The 19506-nt window shown below is 35.4% G+C and overlaps 1 protein-coding gene across 2 annotated transcripts; it reads right to left on the bottom strand.

Annotated features, from left to right (window-relative positions):
- Positions 1-1266: 1266 nt before the first annotated feature.
- Positions 1267-7633, bottom strand: LOC132172955 (CBS domain protein with a domain protein (DUF21)). 2 transcript variants are annotated; one of them, XM_059584522.2, is made up of 13 exons: positions 7280-7633; positions 7091-7167; positions 6547-6630; positions 6340-6453; positions 4987-5070; positions 4662-4733; positions 4150-4217; positions 3436-3526; positions 3227-3300; positions 2771-3143; positions 2447-2493; positions 2274-2361; positions 1267-1650 (listed from the first exon to the last, which is right to left on the bottom strand). In XM_059584522.2, the coding sequence occupies exons 1-13, from the start codon at positions 7509-7511 to the stop codon at positions 1609-1611; spliced, it is 1446 nt and encodes a 481-aa protein (XP_059440505.1). In that variant the 5' UTR covers positions 7512-7633; the 3' UTR covers positions 1267-1608. The 2 variants fall into 2 exon arrangements, with proteins under 2 accessions (XP_059440505.1, XP_059440506.1); XM_059584523.2 differs by having other exon boundaries at positions 3436-3523; positions 7280-7632.
- Positions 7634-19506: the final 11873 nt, after the last annotated feature.

The following is a 19506-nucleotide window of genomic DNA, read 5'->3' as shown; positions in this document are numbered from 1 at the left end:
AAAACAAATTCCTAGGGTAAAGTTGTTCCACTTTGAAGACATAATTATCAAGTAAAAATAAATTGATTATAAAACTTATTAAAAATAAAAAGAAATTGATTATAAAATAATTTATAGGTATTTTATTTTATGAGATAAGATCGAACTTTTATAAGTGATTTTTGAAAACTCTAATTACAGTTTAACTCGGCATTTTGAAATGATAATATAGATAAGATTAATCATTTCCTTAACTTGTTACATTATATTTTGCTTTCATGATGTTAAGTTACAACTTTAAAGATTAAAAAGAGAGAGAGAGAGAGAGAGATAAATGGTGATAAAATATTGATTAAATAAATGATTTTATTTTTTATGAATTTAAAAGTGTCATCATTTTTATAGGTTATCAAATAAATAAATAAATGTATTATTTTTTTTATAAAATTTGAAATTTAAAATAATTGATAATTTAAGGTAATAACACAATTGATATTTTTATTTTTATTTTTTTAACATGTCCACACAAGGAAATGAGGAGAGTAGATTCAAACTAATAACTTTCGTTTTATAAAACCGATTGAGCTACCACTTGAAAACACAGTCGATATCTTTCGATTACGTTATCTTCAGTATAAAAACTTGATATTTGATAAATCACCGATATCAAGAAATTTGGGTGCTTTTTAAAGTTGCTGGAAGGTAAAAAGTCACATTCATTCCTTTTATGGTCTTCGGAAATGAAGAAAACATTGTGGACTAATAATTGCTCAAAATCTACAATATAGGGTTGGATGGAAGAAAAAAAAATAGAGGTTTTATTATTATTATTGTAATGTAATATAAAAGTGAAATAAAAAAATAATTTTTTTTTTAAAAAAAAAAACCCTAAAAAGTGTTCCTAAAAACCTAAGGGTCGATGGAGTAGAAACCAGAAAGGAACCAATCCCCTAAGGCTCCGTTTGGCAATGGATATATTAAATGATTTTTTGCTTGTAAGTGATTTATGTGATATAATATAAATAGAAGTTTTGAATTTTTTGTATGAAAAAGTGAAAATAAATAAATAAATAAATATTTTATAATGATTTTTTTTGTTTGAATAGTAATAAAAAATTATTGATGTAATATAAAAAATAAAAATTTAAAAAAGTTGAATTTAAAAAATATATATATATATTGGGACTTGAGCCAAATCCATTCCCAAAAATTGATTATTGTGGGCTTTAATCACATCCATGATATAAAAGTAACTCCACTCATGGAATCCCATAATTAAACAATAGATTGAACAAGTTAAGTTGCATAGAAATCCTAAATTTGGTAACCCAAAAACTGAATAATATGGTTTTATACAGAAGCCTGCTAAACTTTCTTAAATGGTAAATGAAAATGGTAACTAATGATTTATTTCTCCAAATTTTCACATACTAAAGTACCAAAACTCAGTATGCACATATATGACACAGAAAAGATAAAAACCCTAAAAACTATACAATTTGCAATCCACACTAGCAGGTGTCCTACAGAAATAAAAGCCTACAACTTCATGGCCAATTTTCCCAAGCAGAACTCTTAATTCATCTCTTAATGCCCAGAAGAGGCTCCCCCCTGGATTCCCTGAAAACTTCATTGTTTCTTTGGGGTTTGTCCTTGCCTACCTTGACCTCCCTGAACGATAACCAATATATAATCAGATAAATCACATAAATCTCAGATTAGCTCAATGCACTAAACAGATGGTGCATGGCTTGTCAACCCGGGCTTTCCACTTGTAAGGCAGTTTGGAATCCTGCTATTGGCTAATGTGTATAAACGAAGTTATTTTATCCAACTTTTCTCTGAATTACTTTTTCAGACTACCACAAAGATATATGAAGGTAAGAATCATGAGATGTGGGCCAGGCACATTAAAAGCTAAAGAAAAAAAGTTGGAGTCCTGCATCCTGTTGAGAGATCTGGTCAAAAACAAGAATTCCAAGAAATACATAGTTGATAAGTTTTTTGTTAATGGGGAAGAAAACGAAATTTTATGGCTACCAAAATAATTTTTCATGTAAGATATGGCTAAAAACAAGTGTTCCCAGAATGCAGAACACCAAATAGGTTTGTTTCTGTGCCCCACCTTTTTTTTTTTTTTTTTTTGGGAGAAGTTCACATTGATATTCCAAATATGTTTTTGAATCATGTCCAAATCCTACCCCACTTTATGGTTCTAGTTTATCTTCCCATGCTAATGATCGAACAATACTCATGAAAATGTAAAATTAACAGATAAATGATGTTTAACTCACTGCTGGCTTTTGACCAGTCAACTTCCGATATGATGGAGGACGTGACACAGATGATACAGCCGCAGCGGCTGCAGCAGCCACACGTATCCTGCAAAAGTCATTATAAATTTCACATTAACTTAATGAATCATGACTAAAAATAATAAACCCCGCAAAATCAAATGACATCATACCTTTTATGTACATCAATATACACATCTGTCTCATCTACAATTTCCTCCTGCAAAAATAAAAATAAATAAAAAATAGTTTCCATAAATTATGGAAGAAACAAATTGCAAAGTGAAACAATATAGTCACTTCTTTTTGAAACATCTAATATTAAATTGTGAACAACCCACTCAAGGATCATCGTATTGTATTTTTGTCAGAAGATTGGATCAGGTTGTAGAAGCATCCACAAGGTACACTTTTCTGTGAACCTGGGATGCTACTTAGCCAAAGGTCCATCAAATCAATAGAGATTTTCAGATCTAAGTGGTGGAAGCAGAGCTTACTTGCAGAAGCTCTTCAAAAACATCCTCCAGGGTGATGATACCAATGACTTCTCCGTCCTCAATATCCTCAGATAAATGGTGGAAGCTGTTTTTGGCAGCACCATAATGTTGAACATTTTGCTTGTTTGTTATAGATCTTGGAGGTTTATCAATGTCAATGGCAACACTTTCCGATTTATCCTCATTACCAGTTAGCAAGGGGGTAGTCAGTTGAGAATTCCCATTGGCAACTTTGCCTTCCTCAAATTTCTCCCCTTCACCTTTAGTTTTAAGGTTCTTGTCTTTTCCTTTAACCTTCACTACAGCTGCCATATGACTGCTTCCCTTTTGAAACTCATTGAGGATATCATACAGAGGCATATCTGATGGAACCCTGGGACAGCAATGCATGAGAATTCATATAGTTTTGCATCAAGAAAAAGAAAGTAAGAGATACTGGGTACGAAAGGGCGCCACCTAGGAATTCTCCGAATGGAAACGGCGCTGACTGGAGTTTCTGTTTCTGCTCGTACCGTGAGAAGACTTTTCACCTAAACCCCAAACAAAGGAATATTTACAAAAGGGAATAACCAATTCCACAAATCAGCTGGCTACCAATATAAAAAATAATTTTTCACATTTTTTTAAAAGAAAAAGACAAATATGCCATAGGTTTTCATGCCCACCAGTAAGAGACCGATAATGTTTTTTGGGTTTCCAGAATAGACGGGGACACGGCTATGACCTCGTGCAAGAATTTTCCCAATTGCTTCCCTGCTTAAGAAAAGTAATAAACATTTTTTATGAGTTTACTTCCGATCTTTAAAGTGGATATGTGAAACTTAAGATATGAAACTGTCCTTATTAACAGGGAATAAAACAGAATGGATATTTCCATCGGTGGCAGGTGCTCCAAGAAGTCCATCTTGTTTCCCATTACAATTGTGCTCAAATAGGCAGCAGAGACAGACAATAAGTGTCCAGGAATTGTCCTCCAGATTAGAATAAGGTTTTTAGGCCTTAACTATATATAACCATGGCTCTCATTAATCATTGCTAGCACATCATGTCCTTGGCAATGTCCATTACCAAATTGCCTTTCCCATCTCAAGCTGCACTATTAACTTAGAAAACCGGATAAACCCTTTTTCTTGCATAAGAATGACCAACTCCATTTTAACACAATATAAATACAGAATACATACTCATACAGGCTGACCATTATCTGATGCAAATATATATTTTCACTCAATTTTGTTATGACCAACAATAACTCCTAACAACTAATATAGTTGCCATCCAGATGCAAAATAGAAGGAAGGTTAGACTTTCTGTCATCACTATTTCACAACCAAATTGAACAAGAAGTTTGGAGAAAGATCAAGCCGATGCAAACTGACCAGTCCAATTTCGAATTGACATCCAAGGAAAATGTTGATTCAATTGGTGTCATAGCCTCCTCAGCAGTCTGTGTATCCCAGGGAACTTCAGTATTATGATCATTTTACAGAACAAAAGGCAAGGTAATAAGCACAGAAAAAATTTATAGTTATCTCATAGTTAATTACAGTCACAAGTTTGAAAATTGTATTCAATCTAAAATATTTTGGAGCAGGAGCATCAGAAAATTCTTTTGAAGAAATACCAACAACTCAGCAGGTAATACTAAGATTATGCATTAAAAATAAAAAAGAACAAAACATTATGCTGATAGTATAAGAGTAGGGAACCAATATGGTGGATAATATAAAGTATTCCCTTTATATAAAGTAGGTGTCCAAGGCAGAGGCCATAAGCTTTCACTTACAGCAAAATAAGATTACTGAGCAATGGAAATTTTTACTACAGACAAATATGCAAGTAGAGAAAACATTTGAAGCCTTTAGAATGATTTTTTGATAGCACTAGTTACCTTTTCAGTCAAATCTAGTGCTCCACTGATGATGGTTGTCTCATCGTGTGTGAGTTCACCCCCCTTACCAGCCTAAAATTAAAAAATAGCAAGTTAAAATGAAAAATCAAGAGAATTGAAATCTTAGTTGTTGCAATTTCTGCACACCTGTACAAATTTAAATACAAAGTCATGGGCGCAAACTCATGAGCTAGTTCTACCATGCTTTCTGGTAAGTTAGTTGAATCATGATATCGCTTCTATTCAGTGATGAAAACTGTTACCAAAAAATCTGGGTAAATAAAGTAGAAACATATCATACAGACTTCCAATATGAGTAGGTTACCTCCTGGCTATGGATAGAGACAAGGGCTTTCAATTGAGCTCGTCTAAACAGAGCGTCATTATGACCAAGTACAGCATCCAGAACCTGAAACCAGTTTAAATTTAATCTATGCTCAAAATGCAGTAAACATTGTGAAAAAGAAGTTCAAATTTTGCACCTAGCCAAACTCAAGAACCACAAAAATATGAAACATTGTAGGAAGTGTACAATGTAATTCTAAAACACAAATCCACTAAGGAGAAAAGGTGTGCTCATGTGCATTGGGAGGTGGACACACACACACACAGAGCATTCAGGTGTTACAGTCCACCGAGTTGGGCCTCGCCACTTAATGGGTCCAACAACTAAGATCGAATGTAGTAAATACCAACTAACATCTAAAGCGCTTAATTTAAGCTTCCTTGTAGACTCTCATATGATATGAAAGAAAGAAAAATGAAGAGGTTCATTTCATATCCATTTCCATTCTTTGCCACATACCATCTTTCTAGGTGAGACCTATGCGTATAGCAGTCATTGTTTTTTACTAGATACCAAGCATTAAATGCTTAATCATGTCCAAGTACTTATACATCAGAGCAGCTGCCATATTGTTGAACATCTTTCTCAAGTTCAGTGAACTTTGACAGTCGTAAGAAGAGAGACATGTTTATGAGGGTGGTCTCTCATTCCCTCCACTTGACAAAGCATATGTGGTTCCCACGTTCTAGTAGCTCACCAAAACTCGTGGAGCATAAAGAAAAACGTATCAACTTCTACCCTTTCAGCCTAACCACTGTAAGCTTATTCACAAATGGTGAAATATGATGGAGCTGATGAGAAGAACAGTGATGAATTCAGCGATTCAAATTAAAAAGTTTGAGAGTTTATGAGCTGTAGCAATATCTAAAACTGAAACATCAAAGGAATTCTCTCCTTATCATGTTTTTCTTTTTAAGAAGTTTTTGTCCAGATTGGAAAACATTTTATATTATGTAAATTTGTAACCTGAAAAAAGTTATCTCCGTCCTAATGCAATAAATTCTTCTTCTTTTTCCCTTGATTAGCAAGTAATTCATGCACTCCATGACTTAAACCCAAGTCCTCACCGACACCCCGTAGTTATGGGAGGTGGAAGTGCCATTTGACCTAAAGGCTATTGCCATCCTAATGCTAAGGACACCAAAAACAATTATGCAGCAATTGTGGTATTTTACTACATAGAAACATAAGGAACCATGGTGATCTTTTCTATGCTTACAAAGTACTTCTATTTATTTCTTCTTCTTCTTCTTTTGGCCAGGGATCTATAGTCGTGTGATGTAGAAGTTTCTGGTGAGAAAATTAAATCCAGCTGTCTACTCTAAACATTACCTTTCCAATAGGGTAAGCAATTGGATAACAGATGATCATCAGAATGCGCACAAGCCAGACAAAATTCGCACCCACAGAAAGTCCATATCTTGAGCATATTGCTTGTGGAATAATCTGATTCAATAAGGTAAGTTAAAAAGTCACTCCCGGTTGCGGCTATAGTAGTTGCAACTTGAAGCATTACCAATCATAGAAAATACACTGTACCTCTCCAAAAGCCAGAACAAAAGTTACGGACAGCAAAACAGCCACAAAGGGATGAAAAATTTTATCCAGGTATATAGGAAGGGCCTGCAAAGAGCAAAAACCGAGAGGGCAAAATCACCGGAATGCTATCTAACATGCAAAGCACCAACAATAGTCACTCACATTTGAATCTCTCACGGTTAGTACTAATTGGGTTCAATTGTAAATATAAACCATAAAGTATACACCAATTGTAAATATACACCATAAAGTATACAGCCACCTCAAATTCAATTTCATTTTATAATGCATGCCATTTAGCTAAAGCATAAAGCTACCTCAAATTCAATTTCATCCTATATAACGCATGCCATTTAGCTGCTTCAATTACCACTTCTTGTCAGCCTACCTCTATGTCTTAATCACAACCCAATAATCAAAATAGCATTTTTATTACAAATAACACAAATTTCTTTCCTAGTCTTATCTGGGTTAGCTCTCTCTCCCACAAGGCACAGCTAGTCTTTATCAAAACAGCAAAAATTTACAAAATTCTTTAAATTACCTCCATAGCACAAGCATTACACAGAAGCAAAGTAACCAACAGCTGGTGCTGCTTTTGCACCACGGGCAAAATAACCGCTGCAATCGTGAGAAAACCAAACAACCAAGAATTAGCAAAACCGAACAATTTTCGAGCTCTGAAAACGCAAAAGAGTTTTTTTTTTTTTTTTTGTGATTGCACTCCACGAACCTGCTTGCTTCTTCTCGGCGGAGGTGCCGCTGCGCTGGAGGATCTCGAGCTCAACGAGGCCCAACGACATGAGGCCCAAGGTGAGGCCGGACATGATTCCAGCGAAGAGCACGAGCAGGCACGACACCCCGATGTAGACAAACCACCAGAGCGTCCCGAATTGGATGTCCTCGGCCTGTAAAACGACGACGCTGATGGTCGGAGCCAGGGCTAGCGCGTGCAGCCAGAGCATCTTCCCGTTCGGTGGTCACGGAGAAGAGAGGAGACCAGACAACCTAAGGAGAAGAGAATGTGACCGTTTCTGTTGTGTTGTGTGAGTGAGTGAGCAAAGGGAAATGTTAAATGCGGTGGAGTTTAGGGAAACATCTGATACGTTCGTCAAAAGGTCGTAATGAGGATTTATGAATGTGTGACACAAAAGGGGTCGCTTTCTCATATGTTTTTTTTTGGACCCAAGCGGAAGTTTGGACCCAAGTGGAAGTAGTGCCTCTTGTACCATCTCAATTCATTGCCAATTTATCCACCATTAATTCATATTAAAAAAAAAATGATATTAATGTGCAAGTGACCATAGTCCTATACTCATAAATAAGAGAAAAACAGCCTTGTTAAAGAAAAAAAAAAAAAAAAATTGGTATTTGAGTTTTCATCTTTAGACAGTTAAAGATTTGGATCATATCAAGTAATTTCAAGTATTTTAAGGGCTTTAAATTTTAGAATTCAAACAAAAAAAATTTATGAAAATAATACTCTTTGAAACCAACCCAACTCTCTTTTTCTATGTTCCTTTCTCTTTTTCTCTCTCACGCACATAAAAATCGAGGCTTGTTTGATTCATGGAATATACCCTTATAATAGAATGATTATTCTTATAAAATAGCAATTCTTGTATTTGGTAGGATTTATTCCTAAGCTATTCCCTTACAAAGAGGAATACATATTCCTCTAAAAGAAATTGAATGGAATAGCTATTCTTAGATGAATTGACTATATTTTCTAAAAAAAAAAAAAACTCCGCATATTGAGGAATAGAAGGGAAGATTGGGAGTCCGAACAAGTTGGGCTGGGGTATAGAGCCGTAAGCATAGTGGGGGTGACAAAGGATGTGCTCGTACAGTTCAAAGAAGGTATAATCAACTCGTTGATTTTGGGAACTTTCACTCCTTTATATTTGAAATATGAGTGCGTCTTCTATGGGGTAGTGGCACAACCCACTCTTTGGTGAGCAACTTGTCCTGTCTTGCAAGCCAAATAAAATAGCAAATTTTAGGAGGATGATCGTAGATCAGAAAGGATTTCTATTGACCTATTAACTCAAATCAGAACAAAATATTTATTATTGAAGTGACTTGAATGATCTCGCCTAACCCCTAGCTCCTTCCGGGGTGTGTGAGTACATACCCTAACGTCTAGTCTCACATTGTCTCTCTTCAGTTGACTAGTCTTACTATTATTGGCACGGGTGTCAAAAATTACTGGAGAACCTGCCACCCCTACCATTCTAGGTTTTTTAGTTTTTTAGTTTTTTTTTTTTTTTTTTTTTAATTTTGGTTCAACTCTAATTAGAATACGTACATTGTTACCAAACTAAGAAATATGAATAACTATTCCATTCCACTTTCGTCTATTCATAATAATAACTATTCCTTTTCGTAACAGAATACCCAATCAGTGAACCGAACGAAGCCTAAGTTTTGTGGAATGCATATTTGAAACCCAATTCAAAAAAAAAAAAAAAAAAAATGATGCCAAATAACAAGATTAAAAGCAACATGTTAGAAATTATAATTATAATCAAAGAGTAAGTTGAATATACACTTTTTTTTTCTTTTTTTTTTTTGCTAATTAAAAAGAGTAGGTTGCAATTGTGGCTATCCTACTTGGGAGTGACCATAGTAGCACCTACCCGTTGAAAGCCGCATAGGAGGGGCCTAGACGGTGGGAATTGTAAGTGCTCTCTCAAGTCCAACTGAGCCATAACTTGACCTAGCCCACCAGGGCATCAACGGGAATCCAAGGCGGCTAATATTAATCAAGCATATGTGAAAATTCTTTATTACGGAAATTCAAATCCACACCCTTGTACATGTCTTGACTACTTGGGAATGAAATATGGAGAGGATAAAATTCCTTGGGCCATTATAAACTTAAATGATATGAAATGTGTGTATTATTTTATGAGTATTTAGAGCTCTAGTGTATGTTTGAATTTGAAATATGGAAATGCTTTTAAATTTTTTGTTGCTCTAGGCTCCTAGCTTTGTACAATGTTCATTATGTTGTTCTCCGCTATCTAATCATTGAACCTTTTGCACCATCTCAGACTTTATTCCCCTAGTGCGTGGTTATGTGTTGGGGATTTTAACGAAATTCTTGTGGATGCGGAGAAGTATGGATCAATTAGGAGACCACGATGGCAGATGAATGATTTTTAGACACCCCGAAGTTTTGCAACTTAAATGATTTGGGTTTTTCGGGACCTAAATTTACGTAGTGTAATATGAGGGAGGGAGCACAATACACAAAAGAAAGACTAGATCGTGCTACGACTAATACTCAGTGGCAGGAGATTTATTCTTTCTCTTTTATGGAAGTTTTGGCAACTTGAGTTTCGGATCATGCCCCAGTTCACGTTGGGGTGAAAGACTGGATGGCAAGGAATCGTCGACGGACTTATAGGTTTTTTTACGAGGCATGTTGTGGCAAGAAGATTGTAAACAGACAAAGGCTAAAACAGGTTTGGAGAATAAAACATACTTCTGGAGATGAATGGAAGGAACTTAGTTGTAAACTCGATAAGAGTAAGCAGATGATTGACCGAGACTTGAGCAAGGAAAAAAGAAATAAAGAGGACTTGATAAGGCAGAAAACTTTGGCTCTTCAGGATCTCCAAGCAGGTAAGGGACATACGGATTTGGAGCTGATATGTGGGCTGCAAATGGAGGTTAACGACTTGCTGGAAGAGGAAGATTTGAAATGGCAGTAGAGGGCGAAGGAACAATGGCTGGAAAAGGAGGACCAAAACTCTAAATACTTTCATGCCAGCGTGAACCAACGCAGGAAAGCCAACCAGATCATGTCTATCATGAACAAAAATGGGACACTGTGCAGTACAACAAAGACCATGGGAGAGGGGTTTACATGTTATTTCCAACAGCTATTTTCAACGTCCTCACCATCGGGCATTCCTAATTTTATGAGAGGACTACAATGCAGCGTGAATGTGGAAATGAATATGGAGCTGATAAAAGAATTTTCTGATGAGGAGGTGAGCCAAGCAATCTCTCAAATGGCTCCCTTAAAATCTCCAAGACCGGATGGGCCCCCAGTCTATTTATTTGTTGACAACTGGGCTTCTATTGGGCCCGATGAATGTGATTTTGTATCCAAGTTCTTTTTATCGGGTCGATTAGATGAAAAAGTAAATTTTACCCATATTGCGTCAATTCCCAAGATTAAAAACCCGACAAGAGTAACAGAATTTAGACCAATAAGTCTTTGCAATGCTTTATATAAAATTATTTCAAAGATATTGGCTAACCGTCTGAAAAAGATATTGCCTCTTGTACTTTCTATGAATCAAAGCGCTTTTGTCCCAGGTAGATTGATTTCAGACAATGTGCTAGCGGCTTATAAGATGTTGCATTCTATGCATTCTCGCACATGGGGGAAGGTGGGCTACATGGCTTTGAAATTAGACATGAGCAAGGCCTACGATAGGGTGGAGTGTGTTTTTCTTGAAGAGGTGATGAGAAAAATGGGGCTCCATGAGAGGTGGATAACTCTGGTTATGAAATGTATTTCTCTGGTTACATACTCTATTATTATTAATGGAGTTCCGGAGGAATGCATTAAACCCACAATGGGGATTTGGCAAGGGGATCCCCTTTCCTCGTATCTTTTTATTTTATGTGCAGAAGCTCTTAGTTCCCATCTTAAGCAGGCGAAACAAGAAGGTTTGATAAGAGGGGTTCCAACTTCTTTGAAGGGACCGAGATTGAGCCATCTTTTCTTTGCAGACGACAATCTTTTGTTGTAAGGCAACACCCCAGGACTAGAACAATTTGACTAAGATCCTAGAAGATTACGAACGGGCGTCGGGGCAAAAACTTAATAAAGACAAAACCTCTATATTTTTTACCAGAAACACAAGTATGGCAGCTAGAGAGATTATCATTCAACTGTCGGGTCTTCCTACGGCGCAGAGATATGACAAGTATTGGGACTACCAGCTTTGGTGGGTAGGTCACGAAATAGGGAATTCCAGTCTTTGTTAGATAGGGTGCGGAAAAGAATAATTGTTTGGAAAGTGAATTTTATCTTTCAAGCGAGAAAGGAAATTCTCCTGAAAGCAGTCATACAGGCAATCCCAACTTATAGAATGAGCATTTTTCTTCTACCTAAGGCGTTATGTAAGGATTTAAATGGGCTCATGCAAAAATTTTGGTGAGGGCACAAGGAGAATGAGAAGAAGATACATTGGATGAGTTGGAAAAAGATAGAGAAGTCCTAGACTCAAGGAGGGATGGGTTTCCATGACCTCACACGCTTCAACAAAGCTCTTTTGGCTAAGCAACATTGGAGATTAATACAAGATCCGGAAGGCTTGGCAGCTTCGATCATAAAGGAAAAATACTACCCCGGCCCAATGGCACTATCCTACAAGCTAAACTTGGAAGTGGACCATCTTTGGCTTAAGAAAATCTTCTCTCGGCCATGGATCTACTAAAAGAGGGATTGTTATGTAGAAGAGGACATTTGTGTAATCTGTTGTAGACATAAAGAAACGGTGATGCATGTGTTATGGGAGTGTGTGGCAGCGTGCGACGCATGGGGTGTGTGCAACAAATTATTCAAAAGAGTACAAGTGAGAGAGCAGATTTTCTGGAACTTGTTGAGACCATGGCTCAAAGATGCACCACTGAGGATCTAGAACTTTTTGTTGTGATTGCACGTGGGGGCTGTGGACAAGGCACAACAAAGTGATACATGGAGGGGTGTTTGTACATCCGAATACGATAGTCCAAGAGGTGGGCGTGTGTCTGCAACAATTTAGGGAGATTGCATGCAGAAAGACCAATGGTGAAACTCATACAGTAGAGGAACGGGTGCAATGGCGCAAGCCTTCCAATGGATCTTTTAAGGTGAATTAGGATATTGCTTTGAAGACAGAACATAGACATTGTGGATTTTGAGTCATTATCCGAGACTTTGAAGGAATGGTGAGTGTTGCACTTAGCCGAACAGTGAAGGCATGCCTGGAACCGGTGGTTGCCGAAGCCATAGGAGCCTTAATAGCTGCAGAGTTTTGCAGGGACTTGGGGATGCAAGAAATCATTCTAGAGGTGGATTTTCATATTGTAGTCCAAGCTATAAATGGTCAGGCCTCCACACATTGCAGGTATGGGCAGATCATTGAGGATATTGATAAGTACCAAATAGTGCATATTTGGACCCCTTTATTTATATTAGTTAATCATTTAGTTGTGTCGTTATTTAATGTTTTATGTTAGTTTTGTGTTTTTAGTATTTTGTAGGTCGTTGAAGAAAAACTACAGTTTTAAAGGAAAAAATGCAAAGTTTGAAAAAAAAAAAACATACTTTGAGAAGACCTAGATGATGTGGTTAAGTTTAACCAAATCCAAGAAAAATGTTAAATCGGATTAAAGATCATATTTGATTAAATTTCAGATTTGATAAGATTTTGGATTGGATTCAAATTCAGATTCTGCACATGTCTCAATATTTTGACCATAACTTTCTACTCAAATATCAGATTGAAGTGATTCAAGCAGCATTGGAAAGCTAACTCAAAATACTACAGTTCACTGTAAAGTAGGATTTTCCTAATTCAGACGGTTACTATGCCAAAATCGCCCCACAATAAAAGGACACAAATCTTGACAAATCCTATTTCGATTTCAGACTTCTATTTTGACTGGGAGACAAACCTCCAAATTATTTATGTTTAATAGGGTCTCTAGGACTTCCCTAAGCCTATAAATAGACCTCTTTGCATTCAAGAAAAGATATAGAATTTCAGAAACGAGTTTTAGGATACAATTTTGGAGACAGAATGTAATCCACAGCTTTTCTTTTAGTTTAGTTTTTCTTTAGGTTTAGGTTTAGGTTTTAGTTTCATAGTCATGTAGAGCTAAATTCTCAACTAAGGTTATGGATGAATCCTCACCGATGAAGAACAACATCGCTTTATTGTAAGTTTTATTATTCCGATTTTATTGGTTTATTATTTCAATTGTTTTACTTATTTTTAATATGTGACATGATTCTTGGATATCTTGTTGTGATTCAATGATACACTTGATGATTTAGGATAATTTCACATAATTGATTGCTTGGTTTTTAACTCATAAAAATTGGATATCCCTTGTGATTTGTTCTACGGATACATTTGGTGCTGCAATTAAATTTGGATTCCCTTTGTAATTTGGTTAATGAATGGATACAAGAGATAGTTTTGATTAATTCTTTGAAGCATAGTAAAACAAAACATACATAAGATTTAAATTGTGAGAACTTCGGATTAATATTGATGAATATAAAATATGTTGTTATGATTTGGTGAGTGTAGATTCCGCATCTTTAGTACCTTTATCTATTGATTTACTTAGTTTATTTAGTTTATGTTTAGTCTTTTAATTTTTAAAACCAAAATCAAAACCCTTTTGGAACTAGGTTAAGATTTAATTAGTTTAAATATAAATTGCTCTTTCAATAATACAATTCTCTCTGGGATCGACCTCGCACTTGCAATCCATTAACTACAATCGATTCGTACACTTGCGAGTTAAATAAATTTGCACAAGTTTTTGGCACTGTTGCCAGGGAATTGTTCAATTTTTTAAACCAATTTATTTCTAAATTAGTTTTATTCTTCTTCTACTAGTTATAATTAGGATTTTATTTTTTCTGCAATTTGTTTTGTTTTATTCCTATTATATATATATAAAATAAAATAAAAAAATATTTCTTTTGTTTGTTTTTTGTTTGTTTTTGTTTTTTTGGCTTGTTTTATTGCTCTGCCGCAGCATCTTCTGCACGCCCCTGCTAAGTGCGATCAATTGCAGCCCTACTACGATCGAGCGCACTCGGGGCCAAGACAACAAGTCAAGCACACCTGCACTCATCACCTGTCGCATCTTCATTTGTACTAAACGCAAGTGCGATCGAGCGCAACTACATTACGCTGGAGCGCACTCACAGCAAATGCTGCAACTGCAGCAATTCCGTAAATTTTTGTCAAAAATTTATTTTTGGTCATTTTTTTGAGTTTTTAAATTTTAGTTTTTTTTAGTTAGTTAGTCGCTTTTTAGTTTATTTTATTTTTTAAAAAATGGTTAATGTTTTATATGGGATATTTGCATGCTAAAAAGTGAGAGGGAAGCATGAATTTTCATTTTAATAATTTTAATGCCTTTCCTAGTTATATGACACTAGCTCCTACCAATTGCCCTCAAAATTTTTACCCACATAAGCCATAGTCATACTGCTCCAATCCTTATAATCATTATAATGATTGTCCATCACGGGGATAAGCTTCTAATTTTTCATATGAACAAATGAACACCAGTTTCTCTAGTCCAGGGTTGAATTCAAATTCTAATTATTACAACCCGGACTGGAGCAACCAATCTAATTTCTCATGGTCAACTCAGGCTATAGGAAATTACGCTCACCAATTTGATGAAGTGCACCACTCAGACTATATGCAGTTCGATCATCAAACTCAACCTCTTGTTTATCAGTCCACCACTCAAGTGCCACAGCCTACACCATAATCATCACTAGAAGACATGATGAAAACATTAATAGAAAAAGTAGACCAGTCCAACTCCCAAGCTATACAAGAGCTAAAAGGTTTCACCAAACAAACCCTACAAGAACTGTGACAATCCAATCAAGAGATCAAAGAAGCCAACACTCAAGCTACCGCAGTGATGGAAGAATGGATTGGCCAGAGTGAGAATGAACACCCATCTGAATATCAACTTGACCCAATGACTCAATATTGGGACAATGAGAGCATAGAGGATAACAATGAGAAAGAAGAGCTTCAAGGTCAGCTGATGGGTAAAGGACACTTCATGATTGATGATGATGAGTCCGAAAATTCTTATTATGATCATGTCCAAGCTATCTCCAACTTTGAAATAGAGGAAAACGCTATAAGAAATTATCTTCTTAAAGATGAGGAAATTGTGGATAACAAAGAGGAGCACTCAGAGCAAGTTGAGCATGCTCAAGTCACCACCACACTTGAGAGTGAGAAAATTGTTGATAACATTGAGGAGAAAGAAAAAGAAGAAGAAGTTGAGCACCCTGAGCAAGTTGAGCACCATGAGAAAAGTGAGCCCCCAACAAATCCTGATCTGCCCAGTGACATGGAAGTGAGTACTGAAGCTCATGCTTGCATCACTGTCCCTCTTAAGACACATCAAGAATCCAAAGCTCCATCGCCTGAATGTCTCAAAGAGCCATCTTATGTCAAGATACTTAAGGACATGTGCACACAAACACACAAATCTAGGAACCATTTTCCTAAGAATATCCTTCGAAATAAGCAATTCTACATAAGATGTCGAAATATCATTCCAGAGGGGTATCAAGTTTTGAAGAAGGAGTGGAAGGGATTGGTTGGACATCCGTATGATTGGGGAAAACATTGTAAAGTTTTCTCCTCCAGTTTATTTTCTGCACTTCACTCCACAAATTCTTTCTTTCCTTTTTCATTACATGTTATTTTTATTTGTTTTTGTTTCTAACAGTAATTAATCTTTTGAGTTTTGTTTTTATAAAAAAAAAAAAAAAAAAAAAAAAAAAAAAAAAAAAAATTGCTGTTAGTTTTGATGACAGGTGTTTTGGTGTTTGAGTATGGAGGATGCCCTGCCCCTTTTTCACACCTTGATGTTTCCTTACTTCCAGTAATGTATTTCTATACTACACATTGAAGGCAATGTGTAATTTAAGTTTGGGGGTATGGAAAAACACTTTGTCTGTTTATTTTTGTTCTTATTTGTTTATTTTTATTTATCATTTTGCGTTAAAAAATTTGAAAAAAAAAAATTGTGTATATTGTTGTCAAGTTTGAGTTAAACTGTAACTGTGATTTGCATTTCATTAGCTTACTTAAAGGGTTGAACATCATCATTATATCATTAGGAGTCTAAGTCCTTTGACTTATTTTTTAGTAAAAGACATTTCACTTGTTTTGAGATAAATTTTTATGAGCACATTATCATATTTTCTGTGAGGTATGATGTTTGAGCTTAAGCTTGTTCTCTTTGAGATTTGTTGGATGAACTATTAATGAATAACCATTAGCTTGCAAGATATAAAAATAAAATAAAATAAATAAATAAAAACAGAGAGAGAGAGAGAGAGAGAGAGAGAGAGAGAAAAAAAAAAGATAAGGAAAAAGAAAAGAAAGATCATGTTGAGTTTTCCGCTAAGTAACCGGACTTCTTGCCTCATTAAGCATTGAGTGTTCTCATCAAAATGTGTAAAGTTCAGTGTTGATTTATGATATGACTAATCTGACTTTGTAGCTTTTTTTACTTAAGTTAATAAGCCCTTAGGGATGTCTTACATCTAGTGCCCTAAAGCCACCTGGCCTAGGAGTCATTGGCCTAACACTTGTTACATGGGTCAATTAGAAAGCTTGAGGGAGTTGACATTGCAGAGCCTGTAAAAAAAAAAAAAAATGCATATCTTGCCTTAGTTGTTTCATTTGTTACCGATTCTTACAAATTTTATGGAACTTGTCTTGAGTTTAAACTGAAAGCTTCATGATTGTATGCTAATTACACTTTACACTTTTCAGAACATATAAGGTCTTAATTGTCCATTTATGAGTGATTTGATTCTAGATTTCCTTTTGATTTTGATGATGGTGTTTGTTTTTTTTAGTTTGCTCATGAATAAAAGCCATGGTTTATGTTGTACAAATTTAATTGTACTCGCAAGCGCACGAGTCATGTGCAATATAGCGTGTGTGCAAGTGCGAGGTCGATCCACATGGAATTGTGTCATGAAAACTAATTATTATCTAAACTAATCCTATTTTAACCTAGTTCCGAAGTTTGTTGTGCATTTGAAATTGAAAACAAAAACAAAAACAAAATGAAATAATTAAAAGATAAAAAGGGCACTAAGGTTTTCAGAATCCACCTCACTAAATTAAAGCATATATTCTCATGTGTTTGTTCATACATCCGACAAACAATTAAAACCTATGCATGTTCTATTGTTCCTATTGAAAGATTCAATGAATCCATCCATTTTACAAATAACAATTCATATCCAATTTAGTTCAAAAGATCCAATGTATCCATGTTTTGTACAAAAGACAATGGATATCCAAAGTAAATCAAAAGATGTACAGTATCCGTCAGATGGAACACAATGAATATCCAACTTCGGCACAATCAAACACAGTTTTGTCACATAATTGAATTGAAACGAACATAAATTACATTAAGGTCAAAATTGTATGAACAAAACATGAAAACATAAAACTAATCAATGGTGAGGCTTCATTTTTAACCTTAGTTTAACCTTAGTTAAAAATTAGTTGAAGTAATTTTTAACTAAATTACTTCATTAAAATTAAAAAAACTTACAAAAGAAATCGAGTTCCAAGCTACAAAAACCCAGAAAACACGAAAAACGACCAAGAACGGCGCCCCCGGCGCGTCTCTGTACGTTTACAATGAAAAAAAATGATATTTATAAGCTAATTTTAGGGTTTCAGCGCTGTCAGGTAGGCCGAGTGCGCTCGAGCGCACTTTCAGTCAGAATTAGCCCACTCTTGTGAAACATGACTTTGTAGATCTTTGAGTTATCTTTCCAATGATACCAAGATCACCTCAATCCGAGCTATAGAACTCTAGATATGGCCTTTTTAGTGGGATTCGTCGGGTGCGAATCATCGCTCGATCCCAATTTGCTGCCAATGCTCCATGAAGTGTCTTAAGCCCCAGAATTAATGGAATGAGTTGCAAATATCACCTTAAAGCCGTATTTCTCTCTTAACAACCTGCAAATCACTAAAACACCAAAACTAACCAAAAACATCAGAAATTAACACAGCTAAGAGATTAACAAACATAAGTTAAGGGGCCCAAATATACAATATTTAGCACTTATCAGTTTATGTGAAACTTCTTTCTTATTAACAACATAATGCTGCAATGTTTGTGGGTATCATTCCTGTTAAGCCCTCAAAAGACTTCACTCGTCCACTAGGAATGCCTAGAGGTTTAAAAAACTTGTTGCATATGTTAAATGCAATCGTCTCTCCCATGAAAGAGGATTTATGTTTCTTACTTTCATTTTGTTTTACTATGGGACTAGCAAAATGTAAGTTTGAGGTGTTTGATAAGTGCCAAATATTGCATATTTTGTCCCCTTTATTTACATTAGTTAATCCTTTAGTTGTGTCGTTATTTAATGTTTTGTGTTAGTTTTGTGTTTTTAGTATTTTGTAGGTCGTTGAAGAAGAACTACAGCTTTCAAGGAAAAAATGCAAAGTTTGGAAGAAAACATACTTTGAGAAGACCTAGATGATGTGGTTAAGTTTAACCAAATCCAAGAAAAAGGTTTAGTCGGATTAATCATAAGATTGGATTAAATTTCAGATTAGATAAGATTTTGAATTGGATTTAAATTCAGATTATGCACATGTCTCAGTATTTTTACCATAACTTTTCACTCAAATATCAGATTGAAGTGATTCAAGTGGTATTGGAAAGCTAACTCAAAATACTACAGTTTGTTGTAAAGTAGGATTTTCCTAATTTGGACGGTTACTATGCCAAAATAGCCCCACAATAAAATGACACAAATTTGGACGAATCCTATTCCGATTTCAGACTTCTATTTTGACTAAGAGACAGACTTCCGAATTATCTAGGTTTAATAGGGCTTCTAGGATTTTTCTAAGCCTATAAATAGACCTCTTTGTATTCAAGAAAAGATATAGAATTCCAAAGACGAGTTTTGGGATAAAATTTGGAGACAGAATGTAATCTACATCTTTTCTTTTAGTTTAGTTTTTCCTTAGGTTTAGGCTTAGGTTTTAGTTTCATAGTCATTTGGAGCGAAATTCTCAACAAAGGTCGGAGATGAAGCCTCACCGATGTAGAACAACATCGCTTTATTGTAAGTTTTTATTATTCTGATTTTATTGGTTTATTATTTCAATTGTT

This window comes from Corylus avellana, chromosome 1, assembly GCF_965113065.1.
Source record: "Corylus avellana chromosome 1, dhCorAvel1.hap1.2, whole genome shotgun sequence".
In the NCBI taxonomy this organism is placed as follows: domain Eukaryota; kingdom Viridiplantae; phylum Streptophyta; class Magnoliopsida; order Fagales; family Betulaceae; genus Corylus; species Corylus avellana.
Note: the sequence above shows the minus strand (reverse complement) of the source record. Positions and strands in the feature narration are given on the sequence as shown.